Below are 21,516 nucleotides of genomic sequence, written 5' to 3'. Positions count from 1 at the left end.
TCCAGTGCATAGACCATATGATCTTCCCTCACATATGCTGTGTATTTTAGGAATTTTATTCAGGTTTTATGATTTTGTAGCTTACAGTGGTTCATCAGCAAAATAATGTTTTTAATTTGTGACCTTCTATTTCTTCTTAAAGAAATTCAGGTGCTGTAAACAGTTTTTATGTTTTAAATAGATTTTATTTCAGCCAACTTGGTCATCCAGAAGTTATTTTTCTAATTCTAGTATAGGAGTTTCCTGGGCTCTACAGTTTGAGGAGAAAGGTAAAGGAAGCATGACTTGTTTCACTCTGCAGTAGAGATCTGACGCAGTCATAAGTTGCTGTCTCTGGCAAAGAGAAAGTTGGGGGGTGTTGTTACAGATGTAAAATCTAAAGGCTGTTTGTGGCAGATTGTATCATTCTCGCTCTGTGTATGCAAGTTTGACATACTAATCTTATGCTTAGGAATAAAAGTTAATTGTTCATAACAGGGAGCTGCCCAGAGAAGCTGTGGCTGTCCCATCCCTGGAAGTGTTCAAGGCCAGGCTGGACATGGCTTGGAGCAACGTGGTCTAGTGGGAGGTGTCCCTGCCCATGGCAGGGGGTTGGTACTTAAATTGGAACTTGGAAGATGATCTGTACAGTCCCTTCCAGTCCAAACCATTCTATTATTCTATACCCTCAAAGGATTCTTGGAATGTTTTTCTTGTGATCCAGGCATGCTCAAGCACAACAAAACTTTCCTTAGTCTCTGACTGGCTCAAAGGGGACACGCTTGGAGAAAAACTGGTAATGCTGGCAGATGATCTGTGTCACCTGGGTTTAAAACCTAGAGCAGCCTCATCAGGATCAGCCTCTTCAGAAAGGTGGACCCTCCTGAGTTTGGTGTTGTCACAGCATGTTAAAAATGGTGAGCATATATAATCCTTGGAGTTCATGAAGTGTAAATGCTGCACTTATGCTTTGCATGAGGTTGAAAGGAATTTGCAATCTTTAGAATACTTCATGTAGAACATTTAAGTTTTTTCTGGTATTTTTTTGTTGATTAGTTGGTTTTTGTTGAGGTTTTAGTTTCTTAGTTTTGGGCTTTTTTTATACCTAAGCCAGTTCACTACATCCAGTTTAATTTTGTAAACACTAACTTGCAGCAGTAGCTGCCATTTTTTTGGTCCACATTGCTAAACAAGGGCAGTTTTTAAAGAGAAAATTCAGTTTTGCAGGTTCTGAGAACTTGAGGAAAATTTAAGTAAGCTTGATCTATCAGCTGATGTACTGTAAAATAATATGAATTTTTAAACCATAGCATGTGAAATTTACCTTCAAAACTAGAATACCAACTCAATTGTTACAGACCTACGTGCATTTTAGTAATGCCTTGTTACAGGATCTTTAAATTGTTTCGGGCCATTTCCATTTATTTTCATGTCTTTTAAAAAGTCTGTGTGTGTTCTTATGTTGTATATGTAATCTTTTTTTTTTTATTAATAGCAGCCTATTTAATTTATTTCTTGCATTTTTAGTATCTAATATAGACTTCCAGGGTAGTTCAATTTTCCTCATGTTTTCCATGTAAAGTCAGCATTTGCTTTGATCCCTGAGGTGACATATTTCAGTGTCAGTGGATGCTGTGCACATTCATGGTGCTTTCAAGTGTCAAAGGTGCACACAGGCAGCTCACTGTAGTGGATGTACTTAGACAAGTTATCCTGAAGGTGTCCTAAGATTGTTTTTTCTGTTACTGGAACTTTTTATGCAAAGGACCATCAGGAAAACCTGTTTCCTCTCTCCACAGAGAGTTCAAAAAATGTGCTTGTGAGTCTGTGATGTTCTAGGGCTGATTGTCCAGTGACTTTTCTTTTTGACTCTAGAGCCAGAGACACTCTGAGCTCATTTTCTGCTGGGTGCTGGGTGACTTGTTTTTAAATCATACTGGATGAAGCCTAGGAGATTTTGAGGAGTTATAGTGGTTCTTGAGTTAGTCATTCAAGCCAAAGTAGAGTATTTGGACTTTCAAAAAGAATCTTCTAATGAGATCTCTTATCTAAGTTTATTATGGCAAATAGTTATGGAGGAAATAGAAGAGCCTTTCATGGATCAGTAGCCTATGATGAAAGGAATTCAAGGGGAAAAAGAATAAATAGTGAAAGGAAGTTAATTGTTACTGAAACATCACAGACCCATAGCAGTGTGTTGTCATACTTAGTGCTTAAATGATATGAAAGATTACAAAATAAATCCAAAGCCAGTAAATATTACAAGTATACATGGGAAGAACACAATTGTAACTGTCAGTTCAATGATAGGTTCTGATCTGTTAAAACTCAAAAAGAGATCTTCAGTCATTGTGGTGTTTCCCTGTAAATGACAGATAGTAAAAAAGGAATACAGGTTATTAGAAGCTGTTGTGAAAAGAACAGAGGACAAATGAAAATTTTTATAGCATCTAGTCAATATACTGAATATATTGTCAATATCTAGAATACTGCATGTAGTTTTGGTTATTGCAATATTCTTGTTCACCTCTGTGCTTTTGAAAAACGTGTAATAGAATTAGAATATGCCCAAAGAAATCTGCTAGGGATGGTTAGACAAGCAATGGCTTCTGCTTGTAGATGCAGAAAACAGACTAGAATTTGTCAGCTTGTAGTAGAATTGGTTAGGGATGGGGTTGTGCTTAAGAGCCACAAAATCACAATTTATATAGGAAATGCAAATATGAGAAATTTGTCATTATTTCTTTCAGTGGAAGAACGTGAGTTTCTAACACATGCTTAGATAGCAGTCTTGAGGGGAAAGAAATGTACACTTCTTCATACAGTTTATAATTAAATAATAGAACTCATTGCCTCAGGATACTGCAGAGTTTAAGGATAGATGTGATTGGCTTGCTTTCTATCCTGTGAAAAAGGATCTAAGCATGTTCGTGGCTATATGCAATAGTCCGGTGAGATCTGGGGCTCACAGCTGGTTGCCAGAAGCTAGGAAGACATAAAAGGGGGAGGGATCACTTTGCACTTGCTCTATTTTAAATACCTTTTCCAAAGCTGCTTCAGTTGGTTTAGAGAAAAATACTTGGCAGTGTGAAATGTTGGCTGGTGTCTATGAAATAAGAGAGTTTAGTTATCCATTAGACTGAAACGGCTTTGCACTTTATTTTGCATTCAGAATTCGTAAAGAGAAATCAAATTGGTCCATATTAATATGGCATCTTTGCACAGTCATGTTATCAAGCAGTTAAAGCATACTGTCTTTTTCCTCTGCCCAACAGAATCATTGATTGGTGAAACTTTTGTTGAAAGGATTATTGATAAACTTCAAGCAGCTCTGTGTAAAGCGAAGGATCTTTCTGAAGCTGGAAATACTGAACCATCAGTATCTTTCATCTGTGATGTGGCCTCGAGCTTTTTCAGCTCAGTGAAAGGGTGTTTGCTGATGCCATCCTCAGAAGACTTGCTCCTTACCATCTTCCAGCTGTGTGCCCAGAGGCAGGATGCAACACACTTGACAGGTAATCTGGAAAAAGAACTTCAACTGAGCCTTTCCATAGGTGATGATTACATCTAAATTCTTCCTTTTCATGAAACAGAATCAAGTGTGTGATAGAATACTGAGCATTTGCAGCTGTAACTCATGAAAATCTGCTTTAATTTACTGTGCCCATAGGTACTACTAAAGCATCAAGTCCTGAACATATTTATGAGGATTTTGACACTTTTTTAATGTTAGTATCAACTAACTTGGAGGCTGTGATATTGCACACTATTTGGACTGTTACAGAAGTTGTTTAAAGTCTATGAAATATAACAAATGAACCTTTTTTTTTGTTCGTTTTGCAATCTGGGGAGTCTCTGAAAACCTGTGTACAATCACTTCTTTACAGATAACATGTATTTATTCTGAAACCATTTATATTGGCCAAGTTGCCCAGACAAGTTGTGATCCATGCCTCTCTCTACCAGTGTCTCATGTTCAGACTGAGATCCTGATTTATATTCTTTGAATGCAGAATTTGAGGGTGCTAAATTGTTATATGCATATACTGACATAAATATGAGTAAATACAATGTTTCAGAATTGTCGTAGAAGCGAAGTAGGTCAGTACTAGCTTGGAAACCACTACTGCTTTATAAATTACTATTGTTGTTGTGAATGTTCCATATTTTGGTAGAAAGATCTGTGGTTTTGAAGACCATATGGACATATGGTAGCAGACAACAGGAATGTCACTCTTAATTAAATTGAATCTTACCTATGAGTCACAGTGAATTTAAAATTGCTGTGCAACGAGAAAGCTGTGTGTGTGCCTTTGATAGTTTTTGCATGTAAGCACAAAAAAGAGGATTATTTTCCTTCTGTAGGATCTTTAGACATTTGATTGTTGCTGTATGCTGTAGGTTGTAATTACAGTTTACCTGTTTGTGGTTGTTTTGCTTGTCCATTTTTTGTTATTTTGTTTTCCTTTTTCTTTTCCCTACAATAGATGTACTTGTATGCAAATTAAAACACACTTGGATGTCTGGTGTAAATTCACTTGTGCATCAGCTTCAGAGCACTCAGAAACAGAGCACCTTTTTGCTTAAAGCTGCACTGTGGGTCAAGAACCAAGTTCAGTCATCCTCTTTAGATGTTAAAAGGTAATTGGGATGCCTGTTCCATAATGTGTCATTCTCCAAAACAAACCAGGATCAGTGCTATAATAGCCTTTATTTAATTAACATCTGTAATACTGAAAGACTTTTCAGCCTCTTGGAGGCAATGGGTAGAGCAGAACTTAACCACCCCTGGTACTCCATGTATGGAGCATTGTATCCATGGAAAATATGCAGGTGGCTCTTAATGAATATTGCCCAACTTGATGGCAGTGTTTTCTCCTTTTTTCAGTCTTCAGGTTTTGATCTCTGCAGTCAGTGATTTGTTGTTGAAGCTCATGGAAGCTGCTGGACAGTCTGGATATCTTGTGAAAGCTTATGTTGAGCATGTCACACCAAACAGAACGGAGTGGGGGAAACTGCACGAGTCTCTGTGCTCTGAGGTATGGAAATGATAATGGATTGCACAGGGTGGTCAATCTTTCCTCAAGCCTCTGTCCCCTAGGGTGGTAAGCATTCTTTCTTTTGACATAGCAATGCACTTATGAATACCGTATGTTTGTGCAGAGGTTCTTTTTAGCCTCTGTCCATAAAGAGGACAAAATCTCTGTTTATGGACCCATCCAGTACTACTGGAGAAAAATCAAAATCCATGAAATTACCCTTTTCTGCACAGAACACCAGCAACTTGCTTTACAGTTCTGGAATTTTATCTGACAGAGTAACCGTTATGAAGATGTTTTTATCTCTAAGTTAATTCTTCACAAAGATTAGTCTTGTGAAAGACATCAATATCTGCAGAGGAGTGTGGTGTGCTATCTATCAACAAAATGCTGACATATGTAGAGTAGAGGGTGGGGAAGGACAGCAATTTCCTGTGCAGCCAACAGGCTTCAGTAACCCTACAATTTCTTGTAAAATACATAGTGTTCTAAAGAAATGTATTTGTTTCTTAGCAGCATGGCAGTTCCAAATTACTGCTGTGCAATTAGGTTTTTAATACGCTGGAGTGGGTCATTGTCACCATTGTGCTTTTGATATGAATGTGTATGTTTCATGGTTATTTCTCAATAATTCTGAATTTTCAAGGTTAAACAGATCAAAGTACTTTTTAATACTCTTTTTATGCACATATTACAGTGGATGCACAAGCCTCTTTTGGAAGGAAGGCTTAGTATGAATTGTGACCCTCTGGGATCAAGTGTCAAGCTGTGTGGCACAACTAAACTGCCAGGCCATCTGTGTACTTCAGCCTTGTTAAGTAAAATGGTACTACTTCAACTGAAAAATAGTGCAGTCCATGGAAATGATGATGCTGAAAGAAAGAAAATTGATAATATAAGTAAGTTACAATGGTAAAACTTTAAGGAATTTTATTTTATAGTAGTTGTAATCTCAACTGAAAATTAGAACTGCACAGGTAGAGTTTGGCATACAGGTATGAGAAATTATCCTTTTACCTTTGGTTGCTGGTTTGTGGTTTTTTTTTGTTTGTTTGATTGTTTTTTTTTGTTTGTTTGTTTTTGCTTGGTGTTTTTTGTTCAGATCTTGAAAAGTAGTTTTTATATTTCTGGAACTTCTTTTGGTTATATACATCCTATCTCAACAGAACTTTGAATTGGGAGAAGTATGACTTTTCAACGAAGTTCAGATTTGTTCATTGCCCAAACATACCATGCATTGGCATGACTGGGCAATAAGAACTAAATCTCTCCCTTGAGGGTTTAACCATAATTTAAAAATACCTTGAGACAACAACTTTTCTTAATTCCATGAGGTGGAATATGGTTGTCTTTTATTTTCAAGAATGCTCAAGTCAAATGCAGCATTACCAAATTAACAATTCCATCTCCAAAAATCTCACCATGATGAGAAGTGTAATTGTTTAATGTTTGTCTTTGTAAGCTAATGAAGGAACCTCATGGTAACTCTTATGAAATTTGCTTGGTTTTCTTTTGGACATAGGTATTGATTGCCTTGTCTGGAAGAAATATATATTAAAGAAAAGGGGCAGAACAGAGAGGAGTCATGCCATGCTTAGTTTGCTTTAAAATTTCTTGAATATCTAGAATAGATTACTGTATCCTTTTTTTTCTTGTATGTTATGATACAATGGCAAATATCCAGTTCATACTCTGAAGCACCTGAGATCGCATGTAAAAATATCTTTAATGCATTAAAAGCATATTCAAAAAACCAACAAAAACTTGAACTGCAAACTTCTTTCTTCTGTAAGTCAGTAGTCATTTATAAACATCAGCTGTTATTTAATTAGTTGCAGAACTGTTGTACTCATTACAATGGATTAAAGAATTGGAGAATCCTCCTTGTCTGCTTCTGGAATATCTTCATATGTTAGAAGAGATGCACATCACATATGAGGAGTTCAGTGCTCTGAGTAGTACAGCTAGCCTGCAACAAACTCTATTTGACAGGTATGTGAGAACAAGTGAAACAACTTTTAGTTCTGTCTTCATGGTTTGTATTGTATAGAGTACCACTATATTTCCATCTGTTTGTTGATTCAAAATGCATCCAGATGCTTTTGTGGTGAAGAACCCTGAGCATCTGCATATATTAACCAGGGTCTTTCTTTTTCTTTGAAGATCAGAGGAACATGGAAGACTCTGGTCCTTAACCATGGCCAAAGTGATCCATGCCGAGAGCCCTGTATCCTGGGAGAGGAAAGAACTTTTCAAGACAACAGAAGGGTATCTTAATACTGCTGCCTACAAACTTGCAGTTTGTTGTGAATGTTGATAGTATGAAACGATCCTGACTCTGACCTTTGACAACCGAAGGCTGAAAATGACGTGATACATGTGTACAAGTCAGATTTGGGTTAGCATGTGGGATTAGTTATGTCAGAGGATATTATGTCATTATGAACTGATACTTTGTTTCCTAGTTCAGTTTTTGGGTTCATTTCATTGTTGGTGTTTTACTTGTATGAATAGGTTCCTTCCATTGACAGAGGGCAGATTGCATACACTTCAGTGTTTATCACCTTTCTTAATTGAGGAAGAAAAGAGGGAACTTGTCTTCCATTGTGTGGCCAAGCTTATGACATGTACACAGACAGAGCTTTCCAGCACTGATGGTGAGTATGTTCTTACCTCAATCTAGTTCATTAGAATTTAAGAACATTATTTTGTAATAATGTTTGCTTTTAGATAAAACATATTTGCTATAATATTGCTCTTCATAGAAAGAAATACTTTTCAGTTTGCCTGTTTCTTTTAAACCGTTTGGCATAGTAATTTTCTGTCTCATTCAGAAAGCTCTACTGCCAGTTACAAAGTTAAAATGAAAAGATTTGGGCCATTATTATTAAAAGTGTTGTGATGTTGCTGTCTTCTAGTTTGATCTATCTTATATAAGCATGTCTATAAATATCAACGTTTTCAGTGAACCATTCGGGCTTTAAACAATGTGCAAAAATATTACTGTTGTCAGCTTATCATGATTGTCTTCAGATGCTTTGCCAAGAACTCTTTCAGAGTTTACATACAATTTTTGAGTAGCTCCTCCAGCTGAAAACTGCACTACATTAACTGTCTGCAGCTGTGGAAAATTACTTAAGGGGTGGTTGAGGTGTATTATGATATTACTTTGAATATAGCCACTTAATTTGGGTCTGTGTTTTCACAAACTTGCTGCTCTCCAAGAAAATTATTTGGAAATGCTCACACAAAGTCCTTCTATCTGTATGAATTAGATGTCATTTAAGAAGAATGTCCTTTCTGTTTTTGTCCCTTACTGCTTTTGTGTGTTCTTTCACATACTCTTATTGATCAGTCTATATGAAAAGTGTAGGTTTTTTATTTTGTAACAGAACTGTGCTTACTTAAATTGAAAAAAACACTGTCTTTTGTTACTTTAAACTGTGGACATCTGTCCCATGGCAGTGTTCTCAGGATTTTAGATGACTTCTTCAAATGGATGTTCAGGTGTGAAAATTGTCAGTGTTAGTGTCATGCAGAAATTGAGAGGAATCTTAAAAGTCTCAACTGTGGTAGTTTCCTACTCTTTCAACTTAGTTGAGGCTTTCTGGCTTTCTAAGTGAACCAGTGAGGCAAAGAAATGTGTTTATGAAACTTTGAACAGAAGAAAATGGAAGAATCCTCACTCCCCTGTTGTGTAGGCCTTTTATTTGTAATTGGCATTTCCCTTCTACTACTTCTCAATTTTCTAGGGATTCCTGAGCACAACATATATGTCCAAATTCATGTTAAGTGGTGTGTAGGTTGTGGGCTTACCATTCCAGTGGTGTCTTTCTTTTCAGGTCAGCTGTGAAAAAACACTGCTGAACTTGTTTAAGTGAAGCAGGGGTTTGGTTGCTTGGTTTTGCTGTGCATACGTGATACTTTATATTATTTTTTTGTCATCGTGCTCGTTGGAAATGTTCATTTTCTCCAAGAAATATAGATAAATACAGTTCTTCCTAAAAATGGAAAACAGTACTATTGCAACAGTTGTACTTCACTCTAAAAGTAAAAACTACCATTTGGACTAGAACTCCAATTAACATTCCAGTAACATTAAAATTCACAGCTTTCAGTTGCATTGTCTTAATTATCTGTCCAAATTGTTGCTTAGCATACTGTATTTTTAGTAGCACAAAGAAATTTCAATCTTAGAAGGTATCTTTCCTTTTTAAAAATTTTATAAACTTATCACTTAATCTTATAGGAGTTTTTTTAAAAAGAGTTTGGATTGGATATTGTATTTTGATTTAACAATGACATCTGTGGATTAAGTGTTCAAAGAAGAAAGCTTAGGTATTGTCCAAACTGTCTTATGATATTAAAGTTAAGTTCCGTTGACACACATTCTGATATTTGTTTTGTCTTGATAGTTATGACTACTGACTTTACATTTTTATTATCATAGGAGCATTTGGGTGTCTTTCCATTTTGAACTCCTGCTTGAAGGATAGAAGTATTGATTGTGATCATCTACTACCTGCAATACTGAAAATCATAATATCTTGGAAAAATGATAATGAGGACAGCTTTCTCTTTAGCTGGTGGGCACAACTTTGAGATAATTTGACTTTCTTTTCTTATTTATAAGACAAGAGTTTAAAAATACAGACTAGTTAACAAAATCAATTTGTACAGCTGCCATCTACTGCTCTAATATTACATATTTAAGCTTTTGTAGAAACCTTGGTTTAATATATCTGTTTTAAGTATACACTAACTCATACTGCAGAAAATTACCTGGATGGTTGAAGGCTGGGAAAACTAAGGAGCTTTGTAAATGCTTTTGAAAGATGTCAAGTGTTTTCAAATGCATTCAGAGCCGACCAACTTCTGTAGGTGCTGCTGGATATTCAGTTCCAAGTTCTGATTGCTTATTTTGGTAGCAGGAATAAAACTTGCCCAACAAACTTAGGTGTCTGTCTTTTAAAAATTCTGGACCCAAAGATGTAACTTGAAAAGCTTCCAGCAAGGAGTAAAAATATACAGAGATTTATTTGTTTGGCTATCATGAGAAAAATCCAGGCAACAAAGTTTCAAAATAATCATAAAACCATAGAGTGGTCTGGGTTGGAAGGGACCTTAAAGCTCCTCCAGTTCCAACCCCTGCCATGGGCAGGTACACCTTCTATAAGACCAAGTTGCCCCAAGATCCATCCAACTTGGCCTTCAACACTTCCAGGAATGGGGCAGCCACAGCTCCTCTGGCAACCTGTGCCAAGGCCTTACCTCCTTCCCAGGGAAGGATTTCTTCCTAATAATCTAAATCTGTAATGTATATTTGGACACTTGAGGGCTAATATTTTTTCCTAAATCAGTAACTTAAAATGATTATTTTTCTTGCATTGATTTAATTAAAATTTCTAAAATTCATAGTTTATGTAAGTGTATTGCTCAAGCAAATGTGTGAATTGTAGAAATGTATGAATCTGTATTTTAGGAATGTTATTTAGAGCTGGTAACTAATGTAGCACTCTGCCTTTGAAAGACAGAATATCAAAAGCACATAGGGCAGAGTGTGGTGGAGCCAGACAAATTTGTCCTGTGAGGAGGAGTGAAGGTGAGAATATAAATACTCATGTCTACAACACGAAGCTATGTAAGCTTTGGATGTGTTTTTATTACAGCACTCTGAAAGAAGCAAGTGCTCAATTGCTTGGTTTCAACATTGAGATGATGCGTTACCTTCCCTTGTTGCTGAAATATTCCACAGCTCCTTTGGCTGATAACGAGTGGGACTTTTTGATGTGCTCCATGCTGGCTTGGTTAGAGGTAATATGGAAGCATCTTCACTTCTAATGCCCTTATCTTTTTGATTATTCCCTGCATATGGCAGGGACACGGTAATCTCAGTGTACCGAATATTTTGACACAGTGTTATAAAAATTGCACAAAATCCTGTTTATGTTGGACTTTGGACAAAGGTCATATGTGGTTTAAAAGCACAAGCAATTACACAGTCCTGTTTCTTTTTGTGTATGGAGATAAAATCAGCTCGTTCTTCAAGTAATATGGTATTTAATAATTGCATTGGTAATTGGCAATATTCTTGAAATATGTCTGCTGTAGGTCTCTGTCTTGAAAAACAATATTCCTTTAAGACACAGTCTAACATGATACATCAAAATTAACAATAAAAAGCAGTGTATGCATTTCAGTATCTAACTGATCACATGGAATATCAAAGTTATATTCTAATGCTGTTAGGAAAGAGGTCAGTAGTGCCAGTAGTCAGCTGATTCCTTCCTGATTAATCAAATAAAGATACAGAATCTCTCACTCTCTATCATCTATGTATTTAGAAGGGCAGGCTGGAAATTTCGTGTGACCTTTCTTGGTCTCAGGATTAATCTTACCTAGTGGTATGTGCCTCAGAGCTATGTATTTTGTTTAAAAACAAACAAAAAACTTTCAAGAGAATCTTGTTGTGTAGACTAAGCAGGGAATATTTTTAATTGATAGTGATACTCCTTTCTGACAGAACTAGTAAGAACAAAAAAGAAAGCAGCTGTGTTGGAGGAGAGGAAATAGCCACTTGAATAATTTCCAGATTTTAGTAGCGTGTTGTCCATTGAATTTTCTTCTTGTCATTATAAGGAAGATTATGCAATGGAAACAATCCATGGTTCTAAATGTTGGTGAGACTTGGAAATTCATTTCAGGAAGTCGTATTAAAGTATAATTCCTATTTTTAAACACACCTCCCTACCCCAAATAATTTTCAAATGGTTCTTGCAATTGAATTGTCTTTGAAATGACACTTCCTGGTGTAGACAGGAGATGTAAAACATATTTTAAAGCAAATTTATGGTTGAGGAATCTTACTCTCTGTTTATTTCCTCCTAGACAACAAGTGAGAGCCGTTCACTTTACCATGTCCCGCTTGTGCAGATTTTTGCTTGTGTCAGTTGTGACTTGGCATCTGCCGTTAGCGCTTACTTTGAGACTGCAGCTCCTGACACTACTGCAAATCTTCCTAAGAACTTGGTCAGTGAATGGAAGGAATTCTTTTCTGAGGGAATTCACAATTTGCTGTTACCTTTGTTGGTGAAAATCACAGGCAAGTATATGACAAGGGAATAACAGCCAGCGTGTTCTGAAATAGAACTGATCAGGCCACATTTTTGAATTTACTGGAATATAATGTAAATAGAGTTTATAACAACTCAGTTTTTTTAACACTTACATGCTAATTAATAGTGATTGCATGTAGCATAGAGATTGTTAAGATTAGATGGAACCTGCCAAGTGCAGTCTTGAGTTGTTTCAGCAGAGCTTGTTTATGGTATCATCCATACATTCTGCATCACAGCTTGTCTTCTTTTAAATAGGAGAAACCAAAAATGCATCAGAAGGCTCTTTTCAGAATTCTGTGTTAACATCTTTGGGTGAAGCTCTAACTTACATCTCAAAGGACCAGTTGTTAAACCATAAGCTGCCACCGAAGTTTGTTGCAGGCCAGAAGACAAATCTTCCAGATAAACTCCAGACTCTACTGAACACACTCTCTCCATTGCTGCTTTTCCGGGCTCGACCTGTACAGGTTTCTGTCTACCATATGATGCATAAGTAAGAGGCTACAAATTTTTCACTCATCACCTCTCAGCCCTCCTGCCCCTTTTTTTAAAAATATGGGCTATAGAATATGCACTTGTAGCAAAATTATGTTGTGTTATGGGAGAAAATCTTTATCTGGGCAATTTGTGTTCTTATTTGGAGGACACAATATAAAACTATGAATGCTAAGGTTAATTGTATTAGCAGACTTAATAAAGGTATTTGTTTTTAGCCCATATTTTAGTACTCATAGAATCCTAAAATGTAAACTGAAATATTTCAGGTTTGATCTGGGCCTGACACTACCATTAAATAGTATGATATTTTTATTTTCACTAATTTAGGTATGAAAATGAATATAGATGGGTAGTATTCTTGTGAACTTCTTGGATATTTCCAGTACCTAGAGAGGCAATACAGATTTTGAAAAATATGTACATTTGGCTCCCCAAAATGCAGATTGCAAGGCAGGTTGCTTAAGCCAGCCACCATTATCTTTCACTTATACTGAGGCATAAAGTTGCAATAGTTTATTCTGATAGAGAATTTTATTTTGGCATGACTCAGGAAACGTAAGAGGCCTGGAAAGAGAAGTGAGCAAGGATACATGGTCACTGGCTGTCACTCATGAACCATCTTTGCAATGGTGATGTGTCTCTAAAAGATTCTGTGTTGTTAAAGAATAACTGCCTTTATTTTATTGTCTGTCAGTAGTGTTGATGTTGATCAGCAAAGAAGTATGCATCACATATATTAAAATAATTTATTAAAAATAATTTAAAAATTAAACTTGATTTCCTTTCCATATTTCTATAGATTAATGCCTGAATTGCCTAAATTTGATGATGAAGATCTCAAGTCCTATGGTGACGAAGAGGAGGAATTGGCATTGTGTGTATCTTTTCCCTCACTTTTTATATGACTGTCTTCCATATTTTTAAAATGTGTTATAAGATTGAAATTTGCAGCAGAGTAGCAGTCAGCCAGGAGATGCTAAAAAATTGCATAGCTATGACAATAAGGTTATAAATATTTAAAATATTAAATATTTTGATCCTATCTGCCTTTGCATTAAAACTGGAGTCAGTATTTGCGATTGTTTTTAGGTGCAGTTACTGGAGTAAGTGCCATATATGCTTTATAATAGAAAATCTTAGCAAATTTTTACTTGTATTCAGAATGTGTCCATCTGCACAGGTAATTTCAATTACTTGAAATGGAACAAAATTAACCTGTGTGTTTTATACAGCTTGAATCTAGTGAGGTCTCTGGTTTGAAGAGGGAATGTGGTAACTGGTTAAAATTCCTTTTTAACCTCAGCCCAATGATTAATACCTTTCCTAACTGCAGAGCTGCAAAAGGCTTTTCAACCCACAGCCAACAGTGATTAGGAGATCATTGTTCAGTTGCTCCTTTGTTGGTGTGACTCCAGAGAAAGCAAGCAAAACAGCTAAGATGATGTAGGTTAAATCAGCTCAGCCATAGACCACTCCCAGATGAAGTGATCAGCATTCAGTTTAAATTTGTCTTCTAAGAAGGTAAAAATACCAGCTATCCCATTCAGGGAAAAAGAAGAAATTTTAAAAAGAGTAAATTTTCCTGTAATAAAAGGCTCAATTTATGTTCTGTGCATGATTTTACTTTCATGACTTTCTAGGAAGGCTGTGAACATAAATTCATTTCATGCTGTGCTCAAGATTTGAGTTCACTATTCCAGATAACATTTTTCCACAGATCACCTCCAGCAGCTCTTATGTCTATCCTGGCCACTCAAGAACTCCTGCTAGAAAACATCCTGGAATGCATTCCGGTTGGAGAATTCGCAGTTATTCAACCCCTGAGCGATGAGTTCTGCCTTGTTCTAGGATATCTCCTCACTTGGAAGTTAACATTAGCTTTCTTTAAAGCAGCTTCTTCTCAGGTATATTTTCAGAGTCTTTTCTTTTTAACTGAATTTCTTATCCTACTTATTTAGTTTCAGTCTCGAAGTTTCATCTAGCCTTTTTCTTTTAATTATGTAACTTCTTATCCCTTGATTTAGTGAAATTAGTGAAAATTCTGAAAGCACCAGTAGACTTAGATTTCTGCACTGTTGTATTTGAGCATGGTAAGATTAGACCAGTGAAGAACTAAGACTCTTTCTTTCATTTTCAAATCAGCTTAGTACATATTATAATATAATCATTCAAAATGGTGCAGAGAACTAAACTTCTTTTCTAAACATTAGTTCTGAATCACACTGTTGCTCTTCCTCCCTGCAAGAACATAGTTGTATTATTTACAGAGTAAGCTGTACTTACTGTGTTTTGGTTTTTTTGTGATTTTTTTTTTAATGCCACCAGCTGCGAGTTCTCTACTCACAATACCTTAGAAGAACTAAAAGCTTGAATAAACTGCTTTATCACTTGTTCAGGCTTATGCCTGAAAACCCTGTCTTTTCTGGGCCAACTTCAGAAGTTCTGAATAAGGACACAAAAACCTTCTTTACTGAAGAGCTTCGTTTAGATGTCAAAGGTTAGTAAAACTTGTATTTGTGCATTTGAGAGAGTTGTTATATTTAAATAAGCTTTTTCTCTTAAAAATAATTTAGAAAATCTTACCTATAAAACAAATGCAGAGAGAGACAAATACATACATATGTTTAATAATCTTTGGCTAACACTCCCCATTTGAAGCTTAACCAAAGTTGACATGTTTATTAGAGAAACCAAGAAAAACAAAACCCAGGAATAAATACATCGCTACTATTGAGTCCTAACGATTCCAAAACACTAGAAATGTGTGATCTATTCTGGAACCATTGCTTCTAGATATATTTTTTAATATTAAATAAAATGTCTGTATTTTATTGTATTTTAACATATCAATTCAAAATATTAAAAATATTTTAATATATATTTTTAAATGTTTGAGATGTTAAATTGTATGTTGTTTTTGTCATGCTGTTCAGAAGACCTGGTTAATCAGTGATGATGAGAGAAGATATGCTGCTTTTTTTAGCTGAAAAACATGAAAGAGAATTAGATTTTTGAGTCCCTTCATTGAATTATTTTTTATGTACCTATGCAGGTATAAGCAAGGCAATGGAGTTTCCATTTCTTAAGTTTTTGATTGGACATCGCTGTATAGTGCAGAACAATTTATGTGTATGACAATAAGAAAGAATCACTAACATGACATCCCAAGGAAAAGTCTTCCCCTTAACTCATCATTAAGATCTCTGGGATCACCCAAGTTCACCCTTTGAACACCACCGTGCCCCTTAACCCATATCACAAAGTTCCCTGTTTGCATGTTTGTTGAACACCTCCAGGGATGGTGACTCCACCACTTCCCTGGACAGCCTGTTCAATGCTTATCCACTCCTTCAGCAAAGAATTTTTTCCTAGTATCCAACTTGAACCTCTGTTGGTGGAACTTGAGGCCATTTCAATACATGCCTGCAAAGCTCTGCAGTCCACCAAACACCTTTTGTTCACTCCAAAGGGAGTGTTTTGTGATTTCTGCAATATAAAATTATTGTTGATTCCTGGTGTTTACTTGGAGGTCAGTCTCTAAATTAGAAGGTGAATTCTGAGGTGTGGAGTGTCAGGCTAAGGAACAAAGAAACCAGCCTGGTGAAGAAGGCCTGAGTCAAACAAGCCCTTAGAATAGCAATAATAGGAACATGTACATGAAATTCCAGTTACCACAGTTATATTGGAATTATATTATATATCTGTATATTATTATACAGAATTTTTGTATGTGGTGTGGAGGCATCAACATCTGTGACTGATGTATTAAGAGTATTTCAACACCTTTTCTTTCCCTCCCAGGGACAGGGGTGCTGTCATCCCAGATCCCACACTTGGCCTGCTCTGTGTACCATATAACACTGAAAGATCTGCCAGCAATGGTGAGGCTGTGGTGGAATAGCTGTGAGAAGCGTGTCTTCAATGTTGTGGATAAATTCACAAGCAAATATGTCAGCAGTGTGCTCTCCTCCCAGGAAATATCCTCTGTTCAGACTAGCACACAGTTATTTAATGGCATGACAGTAAGACTTTTTGTCCTTTCTTTTTATTCGCTTCAGTTTTTTACAAATATTTCAAGAAATTTTACTTCTCAGAACCAGTTCTGTTTTATATTATTGCAATTTTGTTCTAAATGACTGATTAAACATATTTTTTCCTTGGAAAATAAATTAAATGGATGTTTATTAATATTCTGCTTGGAAAGACATGAAAGAATGAATTTTAGGATGTTGAAGAAGTTGAGGGCGTCAGTGGAAGGTACTGCTATCAATATACTACTTTTTTGTTTATTAAAAGATGTAATCAATCAGTAGATTGAAAAATGGCTGGTAATTTCTTTTTAGTTTACCAAGATATGAGTAGATTTTTGTTTTCTTTGAAAAAAAGTGTTTACCTGATCTAAGAAAATAATTTAATGTGTATTGTAATGTATTTAGTACATATATATATATATATACATACACAAAGACTAGAGATGCTGAGTATGTCTCTGTGGCATTTTTTAATACCTATATTTTTTTTAAAGGTAAAAGCTCGGTCTGCAGCACGAGAAGTCATTGCAACCTATTCTGTTGATGATATCTTTATTGAACTAATAATACAGCTTCCATCAAATTATCCACTGGGATCCATAACAGTTGAGAGTGGAAAGAGGGTTGGTGTGGCTGTACAGCAGTGGCGCAATTGGATGCTACAGTTAAGCACATATCTTACACATCAGGTGAATTGAAATAAAGCTCCTAGTTTTGAAAACTTAAAAAGTCCTTATAGCAGAAAAATATTCCGAGTAATGCAGTATTGTATAGATCTGTGTAATAGATCTCATCAGTAGATTTCAAAGGCCTTCATAGAATTGGGTCACTCTTACCATCTGCTTTTCTCCAGATACATACGCAGAGGTAAAATGATCAGCCTACTAGGTCCTGTTAAATCCAGAGCCCAAGCTGAAAATTTAGAGCTCTTAGGATGTGGTCCAGTGTTTGTCCTGTGTGGCAGTACCATCTCAACTATTTGGAAAAAACCCACAAACAACAACAACAAAAAAATCAAAACCAAAAATCCCATCCACGGAATTTTCTAGAAGACTGATGGTTGCTGAAATTGCATCATCTGTGGTTAGAACAAAACAAAGCAGTGACTGAAAATTTCAAAATCCCTTTTTAAATGCTCCAGAATATACTCTTCCTGCTCTGATGAATACTTACTTTTCTGTAAGTCAGAGTATTATAAATTATGCACCGCATGTATTGCATGTCATTTCAGATTATAAATCCTTCAGGCTTTGTTTCCTTCATGTTTTTATGACTACAACAGGAATAGTCCAAAGGAGTTCTACAGTATTAACAGCTCTTTTCTCTCTGTTAGAATGGAAGTATTATGGAAGGCTTATCTCTGTGGAAAAACAACGTGGATAAACGTTTTGAAGGCGTTGAAGATTGCATGATTTGTTTTTCAGTCATTCATGGTTCAAACTACTCTCTTCCCAAAAAAGCTTGCAGAACATGCAAGAAGAAGTTTCATTCAGCTTGCTTGGTAAGTACCTGGAGTAAATATTTTTAAAGAGGCAAAATATCATAGAGCAGTTTGGGTTGGAAGGGACCTTAAAGCTCATTAGTTCCAACCCCTTGCCACGAGCAGGGACACCTTCCGCTAGACCAGGTTGTTCCAAGCCTCATCCAGCCTATATAGTTTAAACCAGAAACTTCTGTATTACCAACAATTTTCCACTTTGTTATTGGAGTACATGGGATTACCTGAACTCATGAATTATTTCTGTGGATTTTGTACTAAGATATAAGTGCAGGTAATGAGAGAAGAGCAGCTACACAGTGTGTGTCTAATATGGGTATATACAAATACATATGTACATATACACATGCATACATGCATGAGGGAAAAGGATTTTTTTGCTGTTTCTTGTTGTTTTTTAAAAAAGTATAGTTAATGTTTTAATTTACATTCACAGAATCACAGAATTAACTAGGTTAGAAAAGACATTTGATATTGAGTCCAATCTATGACCTAACACCACCTTGTCAGCTGGACCATGACACTAAGTGCCACATCCAGTCTTTTCTTAAATATCTTCAGGAACTGTGACTTCACCACATCCCTGGGCAGCCCAATCTAATGCCCAATCACTTCAGTGAAGAACTACTTGCTATTGTCCAGTCTAAACCTGCCCTGGTGCAGCTTAGCAACACAAATCCCTGGCAATAATGGTTATTATTGATTATGTACTAGTGTTTCTGATACTCAGCTTGCCTTTGTATATTAAACAGATGTATTTCTCTTTTTCAGTACAAATGGTTCTCATCCAGCAACAAATCTACATGTCCACTCTGTCGAGAGACATTCTTGTGAAACAAAATGTTCTTTCTTCTTTCTGTGAGCTAAATAACAAATAAAGAGCAGGCAATAAACTGTATGTTGAAAGAACTGAACTATTTGGAAATAATGTCATTTACTTTAAATTCTTCACTAGTGGAATATGATACATATTTACCTCTGGACTGGCTTTTTGTAAATTTGAAGATTCTTCTTTGATATAAAGAAATATATAACAATAATTTATTTTAATTGGTATATTTTTAAGATATATTAAAAAATTCAGAAATAATGCAGAGTTATGTCTGAAAAGTGGTGTTTAAGCCACAGCATAGTTGATTAAAATGTCTCACTTTAGGCATATTCTAACATGGTGTTATGTAATTAACCCAGGTGATACCTCTTAATATAACAGCTGAATATAACATAGGTGATGTAAAAATTTGATTTTTGATTATAATGCATTCACAATATTCCCTTCTATGGGGGAAAAAAGAATGTTGTTGCTGTTAGACATTAAGGCATGAAACTACAGTGATAATATGTTAAAGCGTAAAATTTAAACATAGCCTCTTCTAATAAACTGAACTTCCACCTTTCAAAGTTTCTTTTTCCCCAAACTCCTCAACCACCTGGTAGCCTAAAATCATGAAAATCCAGGAGCCCAGCTAAGTAGAGACCACAATCATTCCTGCATGACAATGAATGACACTATCTATTTATTGCTGATTGGCTTTTCAAGAGAAGGCAGACACACTGATCAGTCCTTGTTTGTCTTCATGAGCTGGCAAATTAGCTGTCACTGAATGTCTACTGTACTTCCACTGTCCTAGAATAATAAGGACTCTTAAGTGAACATGCAGATGTATCAGAATTTATTAGCCTTCAACTATACTTTTTTTTCATGCCTTTTTTTTTTAACAGTGGTAGCATACTAGTATATTCCAACTTGGATGGTATTTGTAGTGGGTTTCTTTGAAAAGTCAAAAAAATGGGGAATAAATAAATAAATTTTGTCAATCTCTGTAGTCTCTGGATTGCTGTCTCTTCCTGTGTGTGATAAACTCTTAGAAATTAATAGTATAAATTTTCAGATGCTGAGTTTGTAGCATGGTCAATTACATGACATACAGCTGTACCTCAACAGCTATTATTTTAGAATTTTAGCTGTTGATCACTGAAGTCCATTTTTTAACAGGTAATGCTGGGGTTCCAGAGGAGAAATTCCTAGACCTTTTGTTGAGTAGTTGAGGATGGAAAGGATTTAAAGCTGGCATTGAGAAGGTCTAACTGAAAAGACAGAGTAGGGAACGAGCTGTATTGTTTCATAGTTACTGATGCTAAAACTCCAGCATTGCCTCTGTTTCATCACTTTGATTATTCTAAATTGCTTCTTTGCAAGGTCAGTGACTGATCTGAAGGCAGATAACCTTAATACCTTTTCATGGATGAGTACTTTTAATTAGATTACTCCACAGTAGTATCCTCCTTGTAAAATGGAATAAAAGGGAGTATAATCACCACACTACTGCCTACAAGATTTCAGGGCATTTAATTTAATTTCATTTCATTTCATTTCATTATGTTCCACTTAATTTTCCTTCATTTTACTTCATTATATTTATTTTTTGTTGGCGTTTTTTCACAAACGGGATGGGACTGCCAGCTGATGCATCACGAGCTTTATTCAGGTACCAGTCTCAGCTACAGATACAGGAGATGGCACAAGCTCACGTCTGCCTTGAGCAGCCAAAGATCTCTTTGTTACAGAACATAATTTTATAAATTTTTCAGCCAATAGCATATTGCTAAAGCTTACAGACAATTGTTGTAGCCAATCAGTAAAAGCACACGTACACCTGCTTCAAACAATGCTTGCTTGTTTGCTTTCTGTTAACAATACACAATACTCCAATATTAAGCTTAAAACCTTCTGCTATCTTGGTAAGCATATTTTTGTGCAGCCTTAAGGTCTGTCTTAGCCAAGCCTAAAAACTCAACTATTGTTTCATATCCTTGCATGTTGTATTATTGTATCTTCTTTAATTTCAGGCTTTGCAGCTGTAGCTAGCTCTAAGTTCTCTGCTTTTTCTTTTCTGAGGCCTATTTTCACAGCTTCTGAAAGTCTTCTTACTTTTACTGTTTTCCTTCTTTTCACTTCACTTTGCTTCTCTGATCAAGATTGCACTTCATTGGTCTTAAACTGAACAACAAGAGCGGCCATTCAATGAAAAGCCTAAATGTATTAGAAGAAAAAGCATTAACCTTTTCAGGCCTCATATGACCTGGGTGCAGGCTTTGCAGGAAAGAGGGAAGGTCCATCCTTACAGAGAATACATAGACATGAAACAATATTGTTCTTGAAGATACTTTGCAGTGCTCTGCCCATGCCATAATACATGTATGGAGGAGTCTGAAGACATTCAGGAGGCTGAGGATGGTTTCTGGTTACTTGTTTGAGTTTCCAAAGTGGGTGTGTTTGTCTGGGCCTGTAGAGCTTTCACTGTGTCAGGCAGGTGAGAAGCAGTGCCAGGTCTGTTCAGAGCAGCCCCAGA

At 36.0% G+C, this 21,516-nt stretch overlaps 1 protein-coding gene across 1 annotated transcript in view; it reads left to right on the top strand.

The window, feature by feature from the left end:
- Nucleotides 1-19,989, top strand: part of LTN1 (listerin E3 ubiquitin protein ligase 1) — a 31,291-nt gene extending 11,302 nt beyond the window's left edge. The window contains exons 12-30 of the mRNA XM_058829696.1: nucleotides 704-896; nucleotides 3,255-3,494; nucleotides 4,467-4,620; nucleotides 4,868-5,018; nucleotides 5,716-5,917; nucleotides 6,851-7,010; nucleotides 7,182-7,286; nucleotides 7,533-7,675; nucleotides 9,469-9,604; nucleotides 10,688-10,832; nucleotides 11,907-12,120; nucleotides 12,392-12,629; nucleotides 13,434-13,508; nucleotides 14,352-14,538; nucleotides 14,960-15,131; nucleotides 16,436-16,656; nucleotides 17,160-17,354; nucleotides 17,999-18,166; nucleotides 18,935-19,989. Of these exons, the coding sequence (XP_058685679.1) occupies nucleotides 704-896; nucleotides 3,255-3,494; nucleotides 4,467-4,620; nucleotides 4,868-5,018; nucleotides 5,716-5,917; nucleotides 6,851-7,010; nucleotides 7,182-7,286; nucleotides 7,533-7,675; nucleotides 9,469-9,604; nucleotides 10,688-10,832; nucleotides 11,907-12,120; nucleotides 12,392-12,629; nucleotides 13,434-13,508; nucleotides 14,352-14,538; nucleotides 14,960-15,131; nucleotides 16,436-16,656; nucleotides 17,160-17,354; nucleotides 17,999-18,166; nucleotides 18,935-18,997 (3,162 nt within the window). The 3' untranslated portion in view covers nucleotides 18,998-19,989. The remainder of the gene's footprint in view (nucleotides 1-703; nucleotides 897-3,254; nucleotides 3,495-4,466; nucleotides 4,621-4,867; nucleotides 5,019-5,715; nucleotides 5,918-6,850; nucleotides 7,011-7,181; nucleotides 7,287-7,532; nucleotides 7,676-9,468; nucleotides 9,605-10,687; nucleotides 10,833-11,906; nucleotides 12,121-12,391; nucleotides 12,630-13,433; nucleotides 13,509-14,351; nucleotides 14,539-14,959; nucleotides 15,132-16,435; nucleotides 16,657-17,159; nucleotides 17,355-17,998; nucleotides 18,167-18,934) is intronic.
- The last annotated feature ends 1,527 nt before the right edge of the window (nucleotides 19,990-21,516 follow it).

This window comes from Poecile atricapillus, chromosome 1 (assembly GCF_030490865.1).
Source record: "Poecile atricapillus isolate bPoeAtr1 chromosome 1, bPoeAtr1.hap1, whole genome shotgun sequence".
NCBI classification, from domain to species: domain Eukaryota; kingdom Metazoa; phylum Chordata; class Aves; order Passeriformes; family Paridae; genus Poecile; species Poecile atricapillus.
The sequence above is the reverse complement of the archived record's forward strand: the minus strand, read 5'-3'. Positions and strand labels throughout refer to the sequence as shown.